The 21,320-nt window shown below is 36.7% G+C and overlaps 1 protein-coding gene across 4 annotated transcripts in view; it reads right to left on the reverse strand.

Annotated features, from left to right (window-relative positions):
• Positions 1–21,320, reverse strand: part of DOCK4 (dedicator of cytokinesis 4) — a 237,533-nt gene that overhangs the window by 53,147 nt on the left and 163,066 nt on the right. For all 4 annotated transcript variants that reach the window (XM_052667945.1, XM_052667946.1, XM_052667943.1 and 1 more), the window contains exons 24-27: positions 15,447–15,574; positions 13,135–13,269; positions 8,748–8,846; positions 748–842 (exon numbers count right to left, since the gene is read on the reverse strand). In XM_052667945.1, coding sequence (XP_052523905.1) covers positions 748–842; positions 8,748–8,846; positions 13,135–13,269; positions 15,447–15,574 — 457 coding nt within the window. The remainder of the gene's footprint in view (positions 1–747; positions 843–8,747; positions 8,847–13,134; positions 13,270–15,446; positions 15,575–21,320) is intronic.

The following is a 21,320-nucleotide window of genomic DNA, read 5'->3' on the forward strand; positions in this document are numbered from 1 at the left end:
GTCTGGATTCCTCTGTCTGCTCAATACAACCCCCCTCTTCTGCTGACTCCAATGGTTAGATAATTCTATTGACTGGTCAGCTGGCTTATCTGATCAAAACTTAAGCCTAGACAGAAGGATAGCTGGTGACACTGACGAAATAAAATTCAATTGTTTTAGACTTGCTGTAATGACTTCTCAGAAATGCTGGGAACTTGCTACTGTAAAAATAAGGCTAGAGCATAGGAAGAATGGCTCAAGGGCCATCCCAATATTTCAGACTATCAGTAGGGAATTCCTAGAGCCCCATTCTACTGTTTCCTGTGTTGATTTGTGATTTTCAATCTGTGATTTTTCTCTAAATATGCAGAAACACTGTTAATGATGTTATAGCAGACAATTTATTCTGGAGTGCAAAGAGATATCTACTAACTCAGCATTTTAACAGTCAGAGTTGAGATGAACTTCTGTTGAGATTTGTCATTTGCTATGTGGAAAACAAAGCTGCTGATGCTTAGCATCTTCAATCTGTAAAAGTGTTTTTCAGTTTCCATTTATGTGTGCTATCTGAAATACAGAGCATATGACTATCATAAATCTGTTATGTAAATAAGTGCAGCAATTTAAAAACTTTAATCAAATCTTAAACTCTGAAATGAAAAATGGCAGTCAGCATTATAAGCCATATTTTGCTTATTTTATTATATACATACTGTAACTGTATTTATTTACATCGTGATCTTCACACACTTTTATGCAATGTCTTACTTGTTCGCAACCAATCGCATCACTGTCCAGTCTTTGGGAAACATCTCTGGTCGTATCAGTATCCGAAATACAGTGAAAATCTGTAGCAGGAAATCCTTTGGAAAGAAAAGAAGTAGTCTTATGGCTTTGATGTTTTATAAAGAGCAGTGAGCTTTAGAAATATTTTAGTCAGAGACAAAATAAAATCATTATAGTAATAGCAGAATAGAAATATAACCCTGAAACCCTGAACGTTTATTTTCAACATATCCCAGAATATTTTTCTTTTAATTTTTTATTCCCCAAGAAAGCTTCAAATTTTACAATCTTTTTTTTTTTTTTTTTTTTTTTTTTCTTAAGAAGAGGAAAATAATTTAATCTGCTACTTGAATGACAGCAATACATGCAAGAAAGATGCATTTGGTTTCCACCCATACAGTTCCACAAATGTGATCCCAAGAACGCTTTGCAAATCAAAAGAACACTTTACAAACACCACAGAATTCTGAATATCTTCTTAATCATGTCAGGTTTTCATCACATTCAAGACTTATTTTAAAAGAGGCATTATTTGGTGGGAAAGAAAGAGAATGTAAGGACAACTGTAACACTGGGTTTGCAAATACTGGTAAAGTCAACAGTTGTGTTCAGACCCCTGAACTGTTACTGCAGCTGCCTGTCTGTATACAGATCACTTAACCTCTCTGCCTCTTCTGTTCAATCTATAAAAATATTGAATGTATGTGAGCTACTCTGAATTTAGAAAGCACTGTTTACGAGCTTAGTGTTATCATCTCCTGTCATTTAACTCACTAGTACACAACTAAATTAAACTATTCTTCCCAGAACGAGTTTTTTAGATTTTTCTTTGATAAGTAAAACTATAAATTGAGTAATATTTCTAATAGTTGATCTTGATTGTGTATAATATTGTCTACAAATTTTTAGTAAGTCAAATGGAGCTTCTGATATCATGAGAAGAATGAGGCAAGTAATACAGTTCACCTAACAGTACCAGTGTTGCATCTGACCTTGAAATGTTTCATATTGATTCTGCTAACATCACTTGCAGAGACAGACCTTCAAACAGGGATGAGATGAAGACACAACCAGAGGATATCAAATAATTCTGAACACCAGAATATATTCTCAAGTACATTTACCAAAGTGTAGATGGGTATTGCATAACAGATGTCTTTCATTAGAAAATCACTGTAAAGGGGGATGAATGCAGGCGCTGGGAAAGGCAGCTGAGATCCCAGCACCCACCCACCAGAGAAGATTATATAAAAGAGACAACCTGTTTTCTGAGTAAGTTGCCAAAAATTTCTATGTATTAGAGAGTATAAATGTGATTCAATGCAGATAATACACTGTTTGAATGCAGGTGACCAGCTTTACAAATAAACAAGTAGCTTCATAACCAACAGATTTATCCCAGACTGCCTAAATATAGTTTTCCACCTTATTAAATTTCTATACTTTATGATTTCCTTTTTTCCTTTAGGGTTTACCTCCATTCCCTTTGCAGTAACTTCTGCAGTTCTGTGCCGTTATCACAACAATATGGCAATGCCCCAAATGCTGCTGTTTGTCACCTCACAGTAATTCCCCCATTCTTCCACACTGTCTACTGTCCAGACACAATACACATTGCTGCTGTTACAGAGCTACTGAATGGCTGCTGACCTGAAGAGACCAAATGGTTGCTGTTGGGAAACCAAAGAATCATAGAATCACCAAGGTTGGAAAAGACCTCTAAGATCATTTAGTCCAACCATTCACCTATCACCAATATTTCCCCACTAAATCATGTCCCTTAGAACATCTAAACTTTTCTTGAACACCTCCAGGGATGGTGACTCAACCACATCCCTGGACAGCCTGCTCCAGTGCCCCACCACTCTTTCAGAGAAGAAATTTTTCAAACATCCAACCTGAACCTCTCCTGGCACAATTTGAGGCCGTTCCTTCTATCCCTATCCCTATCCCTATCCCCTATCCCTAGTTACGTGGAAAAGAGGCCGACCCACACCTCACCACGACCTCCTTTCAAGACAGTTGTGGAGAATGATAAGTTCTCCCCTGAGCCTCCTCTTCTCCAGACTGAACAATCCCAGTTCCCTCAGCTGCTCTTCATGAGACCTGTGCTCCAGATACCTCACCAGCTTTGTTGCCCTTCTCTGGACATGCTCCAGTCTCGATGTCTTTCCTGTAGTGAGGGACTGAAAACCAAACACAGTACGCAAGATGCAGCCTCACCACAGCTGAGTACAAGGGAACAATCACCTCCCTGCTCCTGCTGACTGCACTATTTCTTATACAAGCCAGGATGCCATTGGCCTTCTTGTCTTCCTGGGCACACTGGGTCACATTCAACAACATGTCAATGCAACCCCCAGGTCCATTTCCTCAACGCAGTCTTCCAGTCAGTCTGCCCCAAACCTGTAGCATCATGTGAAGTTATTGTGGCTAAAGTGCAGGATCTGGCACTTCGTTTCCCTGGCCTCAGTCCAGCTATCCAGCCTTCCAGATCCCTATGAAAAGCTTTCCTACTCTCAGGTAGATCAACGCTTCCTCTCAGTTTCTTGTCATCTGCAAACATATTGAGGGTGCACTCAAGCCCCTCGTTCAGGTCACCAATAAAGATATTAAAAAGGGTAGACCCCAGTACTGTACCCTGGGGAACACCACCAAATGGTTTAAGGATCACTTAAAACCCCACATGTGCAGAGGTGTAAACTTCGTGCCTTTGAGAACCAACAGGCCAGTGCAAAAGCCTGATGAAATTCATAGGCTTGTTTAAAAGTTGTCACAGAAAGAACGACAGATGGAAAGGAATATCACATATGCTTCATTTCTTTAGGCAGCTAGGTTAAGAACAGAATAAGCTTTTTATTCCAGGGAAGCTCAAAAACAAAGTAAATGTAGACACTGCTGTTATATTTTGTATTAGGAATATTAGGCCATTTTTTTCTCATATTTATAGAACCCGTGTCATCAATTCAGTGATATGTGATTTATTAGATATAAAATATATATTTGAAAAGCCCAAGATTGAAGATTTGTCTATGTTACAATAAGTGTGCAAAAAACATACAAACATAATGCAGCGCAATTCAATGCTAAAGTATAACTGCATGAAAACTCCTAATCTTAGAAAAGAATAGCTTTAGCAAGAGTTGCAAGATACAACTATTAAATTTCTACTAACATAATTAATATTAATAACTAATAATTAATGATTAAAACTCTTGTGATTAAGTTTGTGCATATTTGGTAATACATTTCTCTAGGAATCCATTATAAGCACTAAAATTACCAAACAAAAAAATGTCAGTTGACTAGCTTAACACTTCACGAGTCATAGAATGTTGTTTACATAGGCTTAGATTGGCACGGACCTTAAGGATCAACTATTTCCAACCCCTCTACCATAGGCAGGTTTGCCACCCACTAGGATCAAGCTGCCCAGGGCGCCATCCAATCTGGCCTTGAACACTTCCAGTGATGGGACATTCACAGTTTTTCCAGGCAACTATTCCAGTCCCTCATCACCATCTGAGTAAAGAAGTTCTTTCTATCATCTAATTTAAATATCCCATCTTTCAGTTTAAAGCCATTTCAGTTTCCTGTGTAATGAAATTATGAATCTGTGATTCATTCTCACTGTGATTCAGTGAGAAGCACTGCCTTCTGAGAGACCAGAAACTACTTATTCAGTTAATAAACAAAAATTTTTGAATTTCTTTTACGTTTATCAATATAATACACATAAAATCTTCTTTAAAGTAGGTCAGACTCTACACCGTATTTCTCAGGATAAATCTGTATTAGCATTTCAGTTTGGGACAACAGTCCACCTAATTGCTTGATCCTCAGTGTCTTGGTTTGCACTGCAGTTATCAAGTTACTTCTTATCAGGTCTTTGCAAAGCATCCTAGAGATTTTGCAGAGTGCCAAGGAGCCTACAAGGAAGACGGTTTGACAGCTGTCTCTGCCAGGCAAACATATCCATCCAGATTTGTTCCCCAGATCTCTCCTTCACTGCATCTGCCTGCATCACAAGCCACCCAAATATTTGATTTAGAGCTATCTGCTCCAGCACCAAATCCTTTTAGAAGTCCCACAGTGTGTACACGCATGCATGAGTGGATACATTTGCATAGCAGCAGAAGAATGATGGCTAGTTCTGAGCTTCTTCACCAGAGACGTTCCCCATGTTAGCCAACCCCACAGCCTTGTCCCAGCAGCCACTAGAGAACAGCATAATAAATTGCATAATAAATTGTTAGGCTTTGGCACCTGTTGTACCCTGCTTGGGTTCCTTTTGCTGGAAGAAAGGGAATAAAGAGCAGGTAAAGTTCACACAGAGCCCCAAGAAAATATGATCTTTTCCTCCATCAGTTCTCTCCTATATACCTGTTACATCTATTCTGATATGTTATCTATGTATCCATCCGCTATCCAGTAGCAGATAAAGATTAGGCCTGACAGGTTTTAACCCGATAATTAAAAAACCACTCATATTAACCAAAGCCATTTTGCTGTGGTCAAAGCTGCATTATGCTAACATATACTGTTTTCTCATTCACTTTCCTACTTCTCACCTCCTATTTATAATTTCCTCTGTTAACTTTTGTCATAAACTAGATCTGAGCTTTTTTGTGGCAACAAATGTATCCGCCTACAAGGGAGCTCTGTTATGTAAATTGCTATAAAATACATTTACGAGAAGATGATGAAATTTTGTGGTAAGCAAAATGAGCATATTTTTAAAATAATACTGAAGTATAAACAAAAGAAATCATTTAAAATTACTGCTTTATTAAATTAGGTGTTTCAAACAGAGAATGAAATGCAGTCTCTGGTGCTGCCACTCAGTCATTAATCTCCTGACATCTCTTTCTTACATCGTTTGCATATTTTTAAATATAAAACGCTTTTTCCATCTTCTACTTTCTGTGGAAAATAAATGACTCTCCTGAAGATGTGACTAAAATAAAAATAGTCATTGTGTCAATTACTTAAAGTAAACATATTTCAAAAATAGAAAAAAACTTTCAGTAAACTACCACTTATTTAAAGCATCACTCAGATGTCTGTCATATAAAAATATGTAGATATGTGTCGTTTTTAAATTGATGTAATTCTTTCAAACTCCATTTTGCTATACTGTGTTGAGCAAACTAGAAATGGTCTGTAATAATTTGCTATAAACTGTTCTCAAGAAGAACTGAAGATACATTTAATAGGATAAATGACAATCATTTTCTTTTTCACAAGTACCTACACGACTGAATTTTTGTTTGGAGAAGTGGTTTGATGGAGATAATTTTTGAATAGTAGCACAAATGCTGTGCAAACATGCACTAATGCAAGCACTAAATATAGTTACTTTGAGAATTAGTCAAAGAAAGAAGAAATACCTTGTGAAATCAGTGCCCAATCATTCAGAACAGAGGGATGCCTACAAACAGAAGTAATCAAAGCAAAAAAAGCACAGCAGATAGCAATTCAAAGCCCTGAGTTACACTCAGACATTTCACTGCAAACTCTGCATTATATCTGTAATTTGCAATGCAGCTTAGAGAAGATCTAATCCAATTTGATATAGCTGATCAAAACTGGTGCAAAAAGAGGATTCAAAACTGCAACAAGTTGATGCTAGTTACCACTGACGCTTAAATCCCAAAATACGTGCTAGCTATGAGAATAATAACTATGGTTACTATTCCAGTCACTAAACCCATCTCCAATAAAAATGTCTTATCCCAAGTATTTGCACTCTAAATCTTATTTTACTCATTTTGATGTCAGTTCCTAAAGAGCATGCCTTAAAGCAGTACAAAATACAAAAGAATTTCCACTCCTGGCAAACAAAGCAAAATTGGCAAGGATGTTTAAGACAGCCTAAGAAATACAGTCACCTCATGATTAACAGCAGTGTCAGACAAACACATTAGCTGTCATCTTTCCCTCTTCCTGTTATTCACATTTCAGTGATATTTGATATTTCCAAGTTAACAAAAAATCTACTTTTTATATTACTTAAGATTCAGAAGAGGAGTGCTAGAATTAATTATGATCAAACATATTTCCACTTAATCACTGCTGGAATTGATGCTGATTTGATGAGATCAGAATGGAAATAATAAACTCTGGACTCGAACTCTTACAACCTCTATTTTGACAGCTGATGGCACTAGCTATAGCTACTTCCCAAATGTCTTTGTATAATAATAGCATATGTATGTGCAGTGAATATAAATGTGTCACCAATCAAGCACCATTCAAGCAATAATTCTAGAGGTTTTCGTGTTCTAGAATCACGGAAGTCTCAATAAACTCAACTCTGTATTTCACAGATATACCAAATGTAGGAATCAAGTTTGAAACATTCAGCAAACATAAAAATCTAAACCTAAGAATATATATCGGCTTAGAATTCAAACAGCAGGGAAAATATTTTCAATAAAAAATAGTCAGGTTCCACAACATATATGAATAATTAGCTAACAATTAGGTAATTACTTCTGCTGTGTGAAAACAGATGGTTGTTTTACTATTACAGTAATAATAGTACAAAAATGTCCCCCCAGTTTAACTTTTAGGTAGAAGATCTTTTGTTGTTCTTGTTGTTTTTTTAATAGGAGAAGAGGGAATAGCTTTAAACTAAGAGAAAGGGAAATTAAGGTTAGAAGTTAGGAAAAAATTCTTTACTCATAAGTGGTGAGGCACTGAAACATGTTGCCCAGAGAAGCTGTGGATGGCCCATCCCTGGAGGGCCAAGGCCAGGCTGGATGGGGCTCTGGGCAGCCTGATCTATTCAATAGCAGGTGACCCTGCCAATGGCAGAGGGAAAAGAGCTCAATGATCTTTAAGGATGCTTCTAACCTGAGCCATTCAACAATTCTATGGTAGTAATTTTTCTTCATGATAGAAACAACTTTCTCAGTAGTATTTTTTTCTATCTTTCAAACTCAATATGATTATTTTACTACACAGAAAAGGCACTAATGAATCGTATTCGCTCTTCAGAACAGCTCTAAACAGCTATCAGAAGTTTGAGAAAATCTGGAATTGCACCATGACTATGCTTCCAGTTTCAGTCATACTTGAGTTTACAAATCATAACTTCAAAGTAACATCAAAAAACTATACTATTATGTCATGACTTTCCTATTTGGGTCATTGCCTGAATAAGATTTATTATATAGTCCAAATGTGGTTCTATATTAGTTTCTCAGGGTTTAGCAGAGTGGAAGCCTTGGTGTTGTATCTTTATGCAAGTAACCTTAACCTTGCCTTTTCTTTTTTCATCTTTCTTTTTTCCTCTTTAATCCATCCTCCTTTTCCAAAAAGGAATTAAAAATGATGAATCTCCATGAACCCATTAAGTCCATCAATAAAATTGGTACAAGCTGCCCTGAAAAAGTTCTGCAGCTACTCTCTTCCATAATCAAACAAGAAAAACATTACAATATGCCAATGGACCTGCTATGCCGTTAAGAAAAACAGAGAGTTTTTTGAATATGCATTTCTCAAACTGTCTGCTTGCCTACATAAATAAATGAATAAGTAAATAAATAAGACAAACAAATAACTGGATATCAGAAAGAATAAATAAATAAATAAATAAGTAAATAAATAAGACAAACAAATAACTGGATATCAGAAATAATCAAGCAGAGCTATGTAACATTAGGCTGCCATTATCTATAAAACAAGATCTGAGGTTAAGTTTATTGCTTTAAAACAATTATAGAGTCCTCCATTCCCTATTCTATCATCTTCCACTGCAGAAGCAATAGAATCCTAGACTCATAACAAGAGTTGACCTCCGTACATATGGAAATTTGGGTAAAAGTTAGCTAATATATAAAACAGATTGCATTTAAATATGTTTCATCAAAGCACAGAAGTATCTGAAAGGGAGAAATTTAAAAGAGAATCTAATTAGAGAAACTGTTACATCTAATGGCGAATTGAACAAGTAGAAAATCATTTCTGTTACTTACTCTCAGGTCCTCCTTTGTATTGAAGCTATCAAGAAGCTGCTGATAATGTCTATCGGTCATTTGTCGCAAGAGTGACAGCAAACAGGAGACAAACTCCCCCTGTTAAGATACAGGCATGAAGAGAAGAATTAAAGATTATAAGGTCTTCCGTAGTTGTGCTTAAACTGTCATATCATAAGCATTTTAATTAATTTAAAAATGTGACAGAAATTAATTATACAATTAGAAAACATTATTTCATATTTAATGAAAATACATTAATTTAGCTAAGAACATCCTTCCCATTTAAAGAATTAATTTCCCCTCAAAGCTGTTCACTTGCTCAGCAAAATCTATTTGAAATAGTTCCCGAAAAGCTAAAGCAATAGAAGTTTGATTTGCCATTTGTTTCTTTTGTATTTAAACAGATTAAAGATTGCTAAAATTACATCCTCTTAATCAACTCGGTTTTGAAGCAAAACATAAATATTTTGCAGCAATTCTGGGAAGAGTCCTATTGTTTTCCTGTTTAAAAGAAAACTCAATAGGACTGGAGAAAAACTGAAAATGTTTTTGATAAAAAGTTTTCTTGGTCTGGCTATGGAATTTCTCATTAAAGCCAGCTTAACCACTGGGTAGCCACGCTCGCTCCCACTGTGTTGACTTCTGGACTCCCTCTACATACATACTCCCTCTATGTCTCAAACTCTAGGAAAGGTATGCTCCAGGATGTAGCCAAGGAACTTGTGGGCTGCTCCACAAACTTCTCCCTGCCTCTACAGATGCACATCTTGGATGTCCCCTGAAGAGCATGGAATACAGGAATAAAAAAAGTAGAGAACTGCTCTGAGTTTCTCCAGTTAACAATCAAAAGAGCAAGATACTACAGGAAGGAAGAGATTCTCTCTCTCTCTTTGCCATCTGCTTCTTCTCTTTTGGCCTGGGAAGAAACAGTGAATAGCATCAATACGGTCCAACTGCAGAGTGGATGAGGACAGGAAAGAGTGAAAGGTCTGGACCACATCTCAATGCTGTAAGAGAGTAATTCTGGTATCACGTGTGCTTTTTCAAAATTAGGAAACACATTTCAGGCCCCTATCAACCAGAAATGGGGAACAGGAAGGACAGGTATAATTACATTACTTTAACATGCTGCCTTTCACTTATTTTTAAAGCAAAATTTAGCAACAATTTTCCCAATCTTTCATTAAAAGCATAACTTAAAAAAAGAATTAAAATAATTTAAAAAAAAAAAAAAAAAAAAAAAAAAGGAATATATCTTCACAGGAATGGCTGACGTAGCTTTTACACTTGAAGGGCTGATACACTTGTGATAATACCTGATATACCTGGGGGAATGGGAGGGGTTTGCTTTAACACACAACACTGTGGTAAAATAATAATTATGCCTTGCTCATAGTAAGATTCTGCACAGAAATAATGCTCATAAATTCTGTAAAACCACTGTTCATAGTGAACACAACTTCCTCAAAACAATACTGGAAGTCTACAAAGTTAACCTTTAAGGTCTGGGCATAGCCACCAAGGTCACAGCTGTTATTTTGTATATACCCATAAGATATTTGAAAATTTATTTTCTATCAGATTCATTTCATATATCAGAAAGACTTCAGTCTTTTATCATTATTTTTTTGTAGTTGCAATTTCATATTGTATCTAGTCTCAATATGATTTTATCATGCCAGGTAATATAAGTTAGGTTCAACCAAACATATTTTGTTAAGGTTTATTCCAAGGCTAGCTACAGAATAACTACTCATGCCATATGTTAGCAGTGCACAGAAGCAAACTTCACACACAAAATCACCACGATAACAACCACGAGGACCAGATTCCAGTGTCCTAAGTCAAGCCAAATCACACAGCCAATTCACTTAGGTAGAACCTATGAGTAACTTTCTATGTCTCATTGAACAAGCATAACTATTTAAATATATGAAGCTAACAATTAAATTGCAATTTAGGTTCTCAGGTTCTAAAATTCCAAGATTTCAAATTAAAAAAAAAAAAGACTTAGTCTTGGTTTCCTCTCTGCTACCTCCTTATATGCAGCCTCGTTTTTCTTAACGTAAACATCTAAATCGCTGGGATCCTAAATGAACTGAAGCGTAAGCTTCACTTTCACCTCTGCATTTATTTCAATGTTAGTTAGTACAGCTTCTGTAACACTGAGCCTCTCCCTAGTTCCGTCCCAAGATATGTTACATTTGTGCTCAGTTTGAGGCACCACATCCATTTTACTGTCCAGCTTGCTACAAATGGAAACAGTACCAAGGTACCAAAACTATCTGAGACAAAAAGAAGAAAAAAAAAAATAAAAAAGAAGTGTAGTCATAAACCAAACAGACAGCTTGCTGTTGACTGATTTTATGCTGCTTCCTTGTAAATTGCAAAGGAACAGTGACACACGGGCCTAGAAAATCACACCATGATGTGTTGACTACGTTCCAACTACATCTGATGAAAAAAGTTCGATAGAGTTTTATCCTGTGTACTGACATAATACATCTCTCAAGGACTATTTATAATATGTAGAGCTTGAAATAATGGTAACATACTGGAACAGACTCTACTGCAGTACTCCTGCACTTCATCATACTTGCTCTACAAATAGTTCCAAGAATCTGGCTCAGTGTGTTGCCATAAACCCATACTGCATGATGTTTCTACATAAATGCATATAATCGCCTTATGCTGTGCCATGAGTCACTTCCACATTAAGTATTCTTTCAGATGCCTATGGTAACAATGACATGGCTCTCCTTGTGGACAAAAGGAAAAATTTGAAACTTCAAAGTAGTTTCAGTCTAAGTTTTTAGAAAAACTTCAGCCAAAAGCAAGTGGATGTATCAGAAAAAAACAATTATCTCAGGACTTTGCAGCACTAGGACTTTAATACTCAACTGCTCCTTCAGCTGAGATTTCTAGTAATGGTCTGATAGAGAACTGCAGAATACTTAGAGTTGGAAAGGACCCTTAAAGGTCATCTAGTCCAACTCTGCAATGAACAGGGACACGTACAGCTAGATCAGGTTGCTTGGAGCCTGATCTGGAGGTTAATTTTTTATTTTATTTTATTAAGCTATAAGGATTGTTCAGTTTGAGTAATAGGGCCTATAGATATAAATCAATGACATAGCATTAATTTAGCCTTAATGATTTTGCAAGGTGTATGCAAGTTTGACTTTAAAGCAAGGCAATGTACAAGGAAAGTCAGTGAGAGAGTAAAACAAAAGATATAAAAGAATCTGACACACACTGCATTTGTAATTTTGTAATCTATAAGGAAAAAAAGAAAAAAAAAAAAACCTCTTAGATGTATACTCCTATTGAAACACAGTGATTAAAGCATGGTGTTATCCTTCTACAGAACTTGGTCAACTCTATAAACACTTCAAGTAATGTTTGTTCTTTGTCAGAAAAGTGAAATAAACAAAAACAGAAAAGGCAACAATGCATTTCTTTCACAGGTATTAAACACTTTTTGAAGCGTTTGATCTCAGAGGAAATTCTGGTTTGAAAATCAACTGTATATTTGTTAACAAAAAACGTTACAATGTAAAATCAGGCAATTAATTAAATGTATAATGAGATGGCAAGTCACAAGACCTATAATGTTCTGTACACAAAATATTAAGCACTCAACTCATACTGGAATCATGTCCCCTGCCATATTAGAACAGATTTGCCCTTCAAAAGCAAACTGGGAACCTTACTGAAAGCAAAACAAAATAACACTTAAGTTTGTTTCACTCAATGATTAGCTGTCTTGTAAATGCCTCAATGTCAACCTTCTAATTTGCATGGCTTGTTATATCATATTAACCAAAATATCATTTGTTAATCTTCTAAATCCATCTTCTGTGCTCTACTTCATGTGACAGAATTGAAGCTCAAGTGCTCAGCCCAGAAAACAACAAAATGACTTTCAATTAATAAATCTGCATTTGTACAGGCTAGCACCACATATTTTGGAGGCACATACAGAGCTGATTCATCGTCTGAAAAATATATGCATTTTAGGAAGCAAACTGTTATTAGCTGACACTTTTCCACTTTCAGGAAATAAAATTCAGTGAGAGATTCAGAAAGCTATTAAAAATGTCAACAAATGAAACATGGTGCAATAGTAAATTCTCTCAAACAACCTCAAAAGTAACTTCTTTTTAGTGTCAAAATACATAAATAAATATACTTTAAAATATTAGCATTTCCACCAAAAATGAATAAAATACAAAGAGTTTGCTTTGTTTTCCTCATTCTCTGCTTTTTACACAAAATATTACCACAGTGACATAAACACAGAATTCCCATAAATGCATAAATGCAGTACTTCAACCAGTCCAACCAGCAACAACTGTGCCATATTTCACTGTAAGGAACTTACAGTCACATCTTGAAACTGAAGGCGCATAGCAGAGCCTGATGGTTGTGGTCGGCTGGTGATCTCCAGTATTGTCCTTAACAGAATATCTAGCAAGCTGCTTACGATCACATCAATTTCTTCCAGAACAGATTTTTCCTTGAAAAATAAATAAGATACTGAAATTATAAAAACAGAAAGATGACCATAAAGTTTTCCTTTGATATGGCTTTAGAAACCAATGATAGCTTTGTTACAAATATTTCATTTGAGAAACTTTTCTCTAGTTAAGATATTGTTTAATTCTACTGACGTTATCTTAACCATTTTCAATTACATTGTACTGAAATACAGAGGACTGCTAAGAGGATGACTTTTAAAACGAAAACATTCATCAAATTAGCATATTCCTATTTTCAATTAATGTTTAAAATAATATTGGTGGGTTTTTCACTGAAGCTGATAACAGGTAATGCCCATATATTTTCTGAGGAAATCCACAAATGAGGCTTAAAGTCCAAAAAGTAGAACTAGGTTTTCAAACTTTTAAACTAGCACTGGGAACAAATAGATGGTACTCAACCTTCAAGACCTGCTTCAGCAATAAGGACCAACCACACTGCTTTCTGTCAACTGAACAGCACAAATAAATCAGCCATTTATGTAAGACTACAGCTTGTACACAACATCAGTGCAAAGGAGCCAAATTGTTCATCGCCAAAATAGATCATGAATATCTTAATTAGACACAAGAAAACATTTGATGAAGTCAAGTTTCCTTTTTAAATCAGACAGAAATATGTTTTCCCTACTTCAGCAATGTTTTCTGTCTCCAAGGCAGCAGACAACACCATCTTCCTCTAAGCCATTTTATCCACTGGTTAAGATGACATTTCATTGCAGAAATAAACACTTCATAATCAAATGCTCACAGCCAAGCTAAAACTCAGCTGACAAACAGAATCATTCAACTCCACCGGCATTGAAGTGTAGGAGTGAGATCTTTATTTTGTTCCTCCTACACACGCTAAGCATATGATCTGTAACAAAATTCTTGTTTGAACTCAAGATGAAACTAATGTCACGGTCGTGTTCTCTCTGTCATTTCACATAGTGTCAAACTACTGTTAACTTTGCTACTTATGAAGGCAGGCAGTATTCAGTGTATTGAGGAATCGCTATGCCGAGGTGTGAGGAGTCATGTACTGTTAGAATGACCAACAGAAAAAAGAACAGTTTTCAACAATATCTCCATGTAAATTCAGTTGTTCCATCAACCTCTGATTTTTCTAGATCATTAACAGAAGGAATGAAGTTCTGAATTGATCCACAAAAATCTTATAGCAGTCAGCAAGTTGTTAAAACCCTAAGTGACTCAAAGACTACTGAAAAGAATATCTGAATGTCCTGCACACTGGAGAGAGTTTTATGCAGACATCAAATTCAGGTTGTGCACATCACTGGAATTCATGACTAGAAGAACTTGGTAACTTCAAATGAAGGTTCTCTTGAAGTTAAGGTCGGACATACAAGCTTTTCTCCCAGTCCTAAACTACAGCAATGCTTTATCATCTATCCCCTTCACCTGTAAAGAGGTACTAATACTAACAAAGAGCAGTTGCAATACAAATGTTATGATGCCAAAGTTGCATGTCACATCTACATCAAATCAATGACTGTACAATTTTAATTACTAACAGTAGTTCAAAATGAAGAAACAAACACAACAATTCTCACCAACGCATTACAATGTAAGGTATGCTGGGACTGATGTGTATGTAGTGCACTAAATACAAGCAATGCATGTTTCTTGTTATCTTAGTTGCCTGACAGAACTTCATCATTATCTTTCATGTTTGTAATACATGTATCTAACGTAGCTCTTACATGGAGCTTTCACAGATTAATTTGTAAAGACAAACACTAGAAATATGCCACAAAATTTACCAACTAATCTCCAGCATCAATACTTCCTGCAATACCCTTATCAGTTCATTCCCTATATCATCTTCATGTCTTCTATGACTAAATAACTCATAACATAATACACCTCTAAAAGAAAGTGGCCTTTTTTTGTGTGTCCAACACAACATTCGTAAAGTCTCAAAGCTTGGAGGAAAATAATGTGCTACAATTAAATAATCTTGCTTAGAGAAAAAAAAAAAAAAAGAAAAAAAAAAGGTGCCCGAGAAATCAAACTACATATTCATGTAGAATATTACACAGAGAGCTCTTTAAAATGTTCTTGGTCAAGGGCCAGCTTGTGTCATTACTGCGTGCCATTTAAAGAAGTTATGGATTAAAGAACTTATGGATGTAACGCTGTGTTTACTTACTGAGCTGTTCTTCTTGATGAGACAAAATATGTTGCTAAGGATACGTGCACACATTATAAGGTCCTTCTGTTCTTGTAAATGCATGTGGAGATGATGTAAAACCACTGGAAGAAGAATATATCGTGAATCTGAAATAAATGGAAACCTCTATGAGTAGAACCTTCTCACAGAATCATTTCAGTTTAATACAACCTTACAGATAAGTCATAAACAGTGTTCAGAACTATGTTTTTGAGAAGCAAAAGTTCTTACATACATGCTTAAAACAACATTTTTTATAAGCTGAAGTCTTTAATTAATAATTTCATGTAAACTAAAAGTAAGTTTTTAAAGAATGAATAACATGTTGAAAGGCAACATGTACTATGGATGGATACAAACACCACTGTGCCAAATACATACAACAGAAATAATGTATTTACTGAATTGTCATTAAACACAAACAAACAAAAATCACAGCATAATAATACTTTATTCAAAACAATGAGGAATTATGTTCTAGTGTTTCCTGCTATGTGACAGGATCCCTTCGCATGCCAAAATCACAACTGACTTTATCCTGAAGCTATGTTATTCTGCAAAATGAGCCTTGATTTTTAGACCAGCATTACTTTCAAATTTCTTTCAGGATTTTTGCTTTCCCAGATTCTTCACTCCTACTGCCTATGAGCAATTTAGAGTACTGGTGTCTACACTGAGTAATTTGCCTTTCCCATATTCCACTTCCTAAACACAGCTCCTTGGTGCTATTTTTAGTCCTGAATTCTGTCAAAATGGTCAAAGAACTTCAAAAACATACTACTTTTTCCTCCTTCTTCTTACAATCAAACAATGTTAAAATTGAAGGGTTCTAATACTTAAATTCGTTATAACAAAAAACACCTATCCACAACTTGATAAAAGGAATGGGTGTTATCTGTTTTCATGCTGTTGGTTTCAGGTGTTTTCCTTGAGAAATGATGCCCTCTGGGACAATTTCCTGTACTAAAATATTAAAGATTATTTTCTACCTATCTATATATACTTGTTTCTTAGTACATTAATAAAATTATTTCCAAAGAATTGAATTTATCTAGCAGGAAAACAACCCCTTCAAAATCATTTTTCCATCTAGGTATCATTCCTGATGTTTATGCAAGCATTGCCACATTGAGTGTAGTAATCCATCTTCAATGGCAGATATGAAGGATTTAGAGTGTAAGGCTGCCTGAAGCTCTATGGCAAGTACTCTTTTGGGGGTGACACAAGTGCTACAAAACTCAATCATAGAATTAGAGGAACTTTTGAATTGTAAGGGACCCTTAAAGGTCATCTAGTCCAACTCCCCTGCAACAAACAGCAACACAAACAACTAGATCAGATAGCTCAAAGCCCAGTCCAGCCTGATCTTTTATGTCTGCAAGGATGGGGTACCCACCATTTCTCTTGGCAATGTGTTCCAGTGCCTCACCATTATAATTATAAAAAAAGTTCTTTCTTATGTCACAGTTTGGCCTGGTTCAGCCTAGTTCCCTGACAAGGGGAAGAAGAGACCCACAGACCCATGCCCTTGGAAAAAGAATGGGGAGGGGAAGGGAAAAGGTAGGGAGATGGGAATACATGAGGAAAACAGTGGCAACAAGCTAAGAGAAAAATATCTTAGTTTACTGAATCTAATAGTAGACTGTGAGATAATACTATATAATACAATATGATTGGAATTGAAGCTAATAAATAAAATGAGAGGGAGAGTTTCTGAAACCAAAGTCCTTACTCTAATGCTGTAGGCGAAACAGCCAGAGGGCAAAAAGAACAAAGAAGGGGAATTCTTCTGACTCCCAGCCAGTTATATCTTTCCCTCCAAACGGAAAATGGAAACAGAAAAATGAAATCTTCTGGGAGTTGTAGTTAATTCTTCTCTTCTGAGACCAGGAAACCACAAATATCAACAATCCATAGAACTACAGCATTTGCTCTTTAATTCCAGGTGCACTGCATGACGTTCTGATGTGTAATACCAACAAAAACTATAAAACCATGACAACTCAATCTATATCTCCCCTCTTTTAGACTGAAATATTTTCCTCTTCTTCTATCACAACAGACTCTGCTAAGGAATCTGTCCCTGTCCTTCTTGTAGCCCCCTTTCAGATACTGAAATGCTGCCTCAGGCCACCTAAAGCCTTCTCTTCTGCAGGCTGAACAGCCCCAGCTCTCTCAGCCTGTCCTCAAAAGAGGTGTTCCATTCCTTGAATCGTTTTTGTGGCTCTCCTCTAGACATGCTCCAACAGGTCCTTGTCTCTCCTGCATAGAGGACTCCATACCTGGACTCAGTACTCCTGATAAGGTCTCACCAGTGCAGAGTAGAGGGACAGGATAACCTCCCCTGCCTTGCTGGCCATGCGTCTTTAATGCAGCCCAAGATATGGTTGGCTTTCTGGGCTGTGAGTGCACATTGCTGTCTCATGTCCAGCTTGCCATCCACCAGAAAACCCAGTTCTTTTCGTCAGGGCTGCACAAAATCCTTTCAGCTCTCAGCTTATGTGGGTAGTGGGGCTTGCCTCAACCCAGGTGCAAGACCTTGCACTCAGATTTGTTGAACCTCATGAGGTTCACCTGGGCCCACTGATCAAGCCTGTCTAGGTCTCTCTGGATGGCATCCTGTCCCTTGGGCATGTTGACTGCACCCCATAGCTTGGTGTCATCTACAAACTTGCTGAGGATGCGCTCAACCCCACTGTTGATGTCATTGAAGAGAATCAGTCCCAGCACTGACCACTGGGGAACACCATTTGTCACTGATCTCCATCCAGACATGGAGTCATTGACCATATGCTCTGGGTTTGATCCTGCAGCCAGTTCTTTCTCCATGGAACAGTCCATCCATCAAATCCATATCTTTTCAATTTGGAGAGAAGGATGTTGAGAGATATCAGGTGTCTGGCCTTACTGATGTCAAGATAGATGACATCAGTGGCTATTCCCTTGTCCACTGACAGAGTAATAGCATCATAAAAAGTGACAAGGTTGGTCAGGCAGGACTTGTCCTTGGCAAAGCCTTACTGGCTATCCCGCACCACCTCCCTCAACATAGTTCCCTCTGGAGGATCTGCTCCATGATCTTCCTTGGCACTAATGTGAGGCTAACAGGTTGGTAATTCCCTGGGTCATCCTTTCTATCCTCCTTAAAAATGGGTGCAATATTGCCATCTTTCCAGTCACCAGAGACTTCACCTGACTGCCATGACTTTTCAAATATCAACAAGAGTGGCTTGGTGACTACATAAGCCGATTTCCTCAAGACTCTGAGAATCATCTCATCAGGACCATAGACTTAGGGATGTTCAGATTCCTCAGGCAGTCATGAACCTGATCTTCACTTACAACAGGAGTGGCACTGCTCCCCCAGTTCCCACCTTCCAAACCATCTACACAAGGGCTGTGTGAACTGCAGTCTCTGGTGAAATCTGAGGCAAAAAAGTTGTTGAATACCTTGGCCTTCTATTTGTCCATTGTTACAAGTCTTCCTGTGTTGCTCACTAGGGATGGTACACCCTACTGCATTTTCCTTTTCCAATTGATGTACCTAGAGAAGTCTTTCCTCTTTTCTTCTTTGCACTCCTTGCCAAGTCTAGTTCCAGCTGGGCCTTGGCCTTCCTGAACCCCTCCCTATACTGCTTAGCAGCATCCCTTTACTCCTCCCAAGTTACCTGTCCCTGCTTCCATTGCTTGTTCATTTTCTTCTTGCTTCCTAGTCTGAACAACAAGACCCAGTTCAGCCATGCCTACCTCTTGCCTTCCATTCCTGACTTCCCGCAATTGGGAATGGAGAGCTCTTGAGCCCTGAGGAAAGCTTTCTTAAGGATCTGCCAGCTCTGTCTCTGCTTCCTTGGCCTTCAGGACAGATTCCCAGGGGTTTTATTAACAACCTCCCCAAAGAGCTGGAAGTTAGCTTTCCTAAAATTAGCAAAAAGCATGCTACAATGGCTTGTAACTATAGATGAGAGGTAGTAGTGCCACTAACTGAATTAACCACCACATATAACAGAACTTTAGAAAAGTTCCTTGGAATCTCATAGTCTAAATATCTGTCTTGATCTGCTTAGAAGAGAGATCTAGTGGTATTACAACAGAGGATAGCTAACATCTCCACCACTGCTCAAGCTAAACCAAAGATTATGAGAATGTTTTGAGAACACAGTATATACATCTGCCTTAGGTTACTCTTTTTTTCTTAAAAACTTGCAGCTGCAATGTCAGCCACTGTGTACAGTAAAATTAATGAGTGCAAGGAATGGTGCAATAATCAAAATTCCTAGCAATCAGTCACTGTCTTAATTGTCGCTTTGTGCAGAAAGCTGAATTAGCTGACTGTTTAAAATGCTAATACTTGTCCTTCACAAATATTATACTGAAAGAGAAAAAAAAAATCACAGTATTGAGCTTTTCAAATACATGCTTAGCAAGATTAGAAAGAGATACCACTCTGGACAATCCTTGTGACTTTCCTATGCAAGTTAGGTTAACATTAAACATTTAACTCATAACACAATTCTTCCCCTCAATTTTCATTTAGCAGTAAAACACTTGCAAAGACATATAAAAAATTCAGCACTCCAGTGTGTTTTAAGGATTAAAGAAGGATGATATTCATTTCAAAGACTACATCTGAACCAATGGATAAAACTTCAGCCTGCCAGGAAAAAAAACTAGTGTAATTGAGCATCTTAAATAAATTAACAGCAAGAAGCACTTGAACAGTGAAAAGCAAAGATGTTGTTCTTAGGTTTATTTGGACTCATTCAATTTATGCAATCACTGGACTCAACGTGGATAGGAGAAGAAAATGATTAAGTCAAACAAACAATTATCACATCATTTCCAAAACCAAACACATATGCCAGCTCTCCAACTGCACAGACATGTCACTGTTTTCAGAACAGTCATTAACTGTTTTCAAAATTGCCTGCAGTGCTGAAGAAAAATACAGGTATGGCTGAAAAACTTCCCCCTTGCTCCTTCAAAAAGAGCCACAGATGCAAAGAATTACTTGCAGAACTTTTCCAAAATAATTTCTGCTATCCACTCTAGTGATACTAATATAAACTGAATTTCTGAATAAAATATACATGAACACATACATCTCCCCCAACAGTTCTGTGAGAAAGTATGAAAAAACATATGCAAAGGAACAGGAACTATTAAATATATATATTTATATATATTTATTATATGAATATTGCTGGGCAAGACAAATTAAGAAATAATTAGTCTGAAAAAGACTCTGGAGTACCTGAAAGCAATATAAAATCTTTGCACTTTGAAAAAAAAAAAAAAAAAAAAAGAGGAATTTTTTTTAAAGTGGAGAAGTTTTATCAACCAGCCATAGGAAAAGCTAAGTGTTCTGGAAGAGACTTCTGTGGAGGCTCACATGGGAAAGAGAAAGCTGTTTTTGCAACCAGAAGGAAGAAAAGTAAGGATCCAATACTTACCCACTTCCTTGAGCTCAAACTTGTAAAGTAAAATCCTTAAAATCACACTTTTTTAATATTTTTTTTTTATTTTCTAGGATCACTTTATTTTGCAGCATATCAAAATATTTACGCATAACTCAGGGGTTTTGCAGAGTCTTCATCATTGTAGTTGTTCTATCATGACTGATTTAGATGGCAAAAGCTGATGTTCCTACTGAACTCCATCAGCCAGTATCCAAAGAGCTCTCAAGAGTGCTTCTGGTTAGTAAATTAACACTTACTAATTTTTTAAAAATCTATTTTAAATTGCTTAGTACAAAATTATTTCCTCTCAACATTAATACTTGGTCTTTACTATGGTTTTTACTTAGAAATGAAAAAAAAACAACTGTGGGGTCATCACCACACAGAACCTTTTTCT

This window comes from Tympanuchus pallidicinctus, unplaced genomic scaffold, assembly GCF_026119805.1.
Source record: "Tympanuchus pallidicinctus isolate F22 unplaced genomic scaffold, pur_lepc_1.0 scaffold8, whole genome shotgun sequence".
NCBI classification, from domain to species: domain Eukaryota; kingdom Metazoa; phylum Chordata; class Aves; order Galliformes; family Phasianidae; genus Tympanuchus; species Tympanuchus pallidicinctus.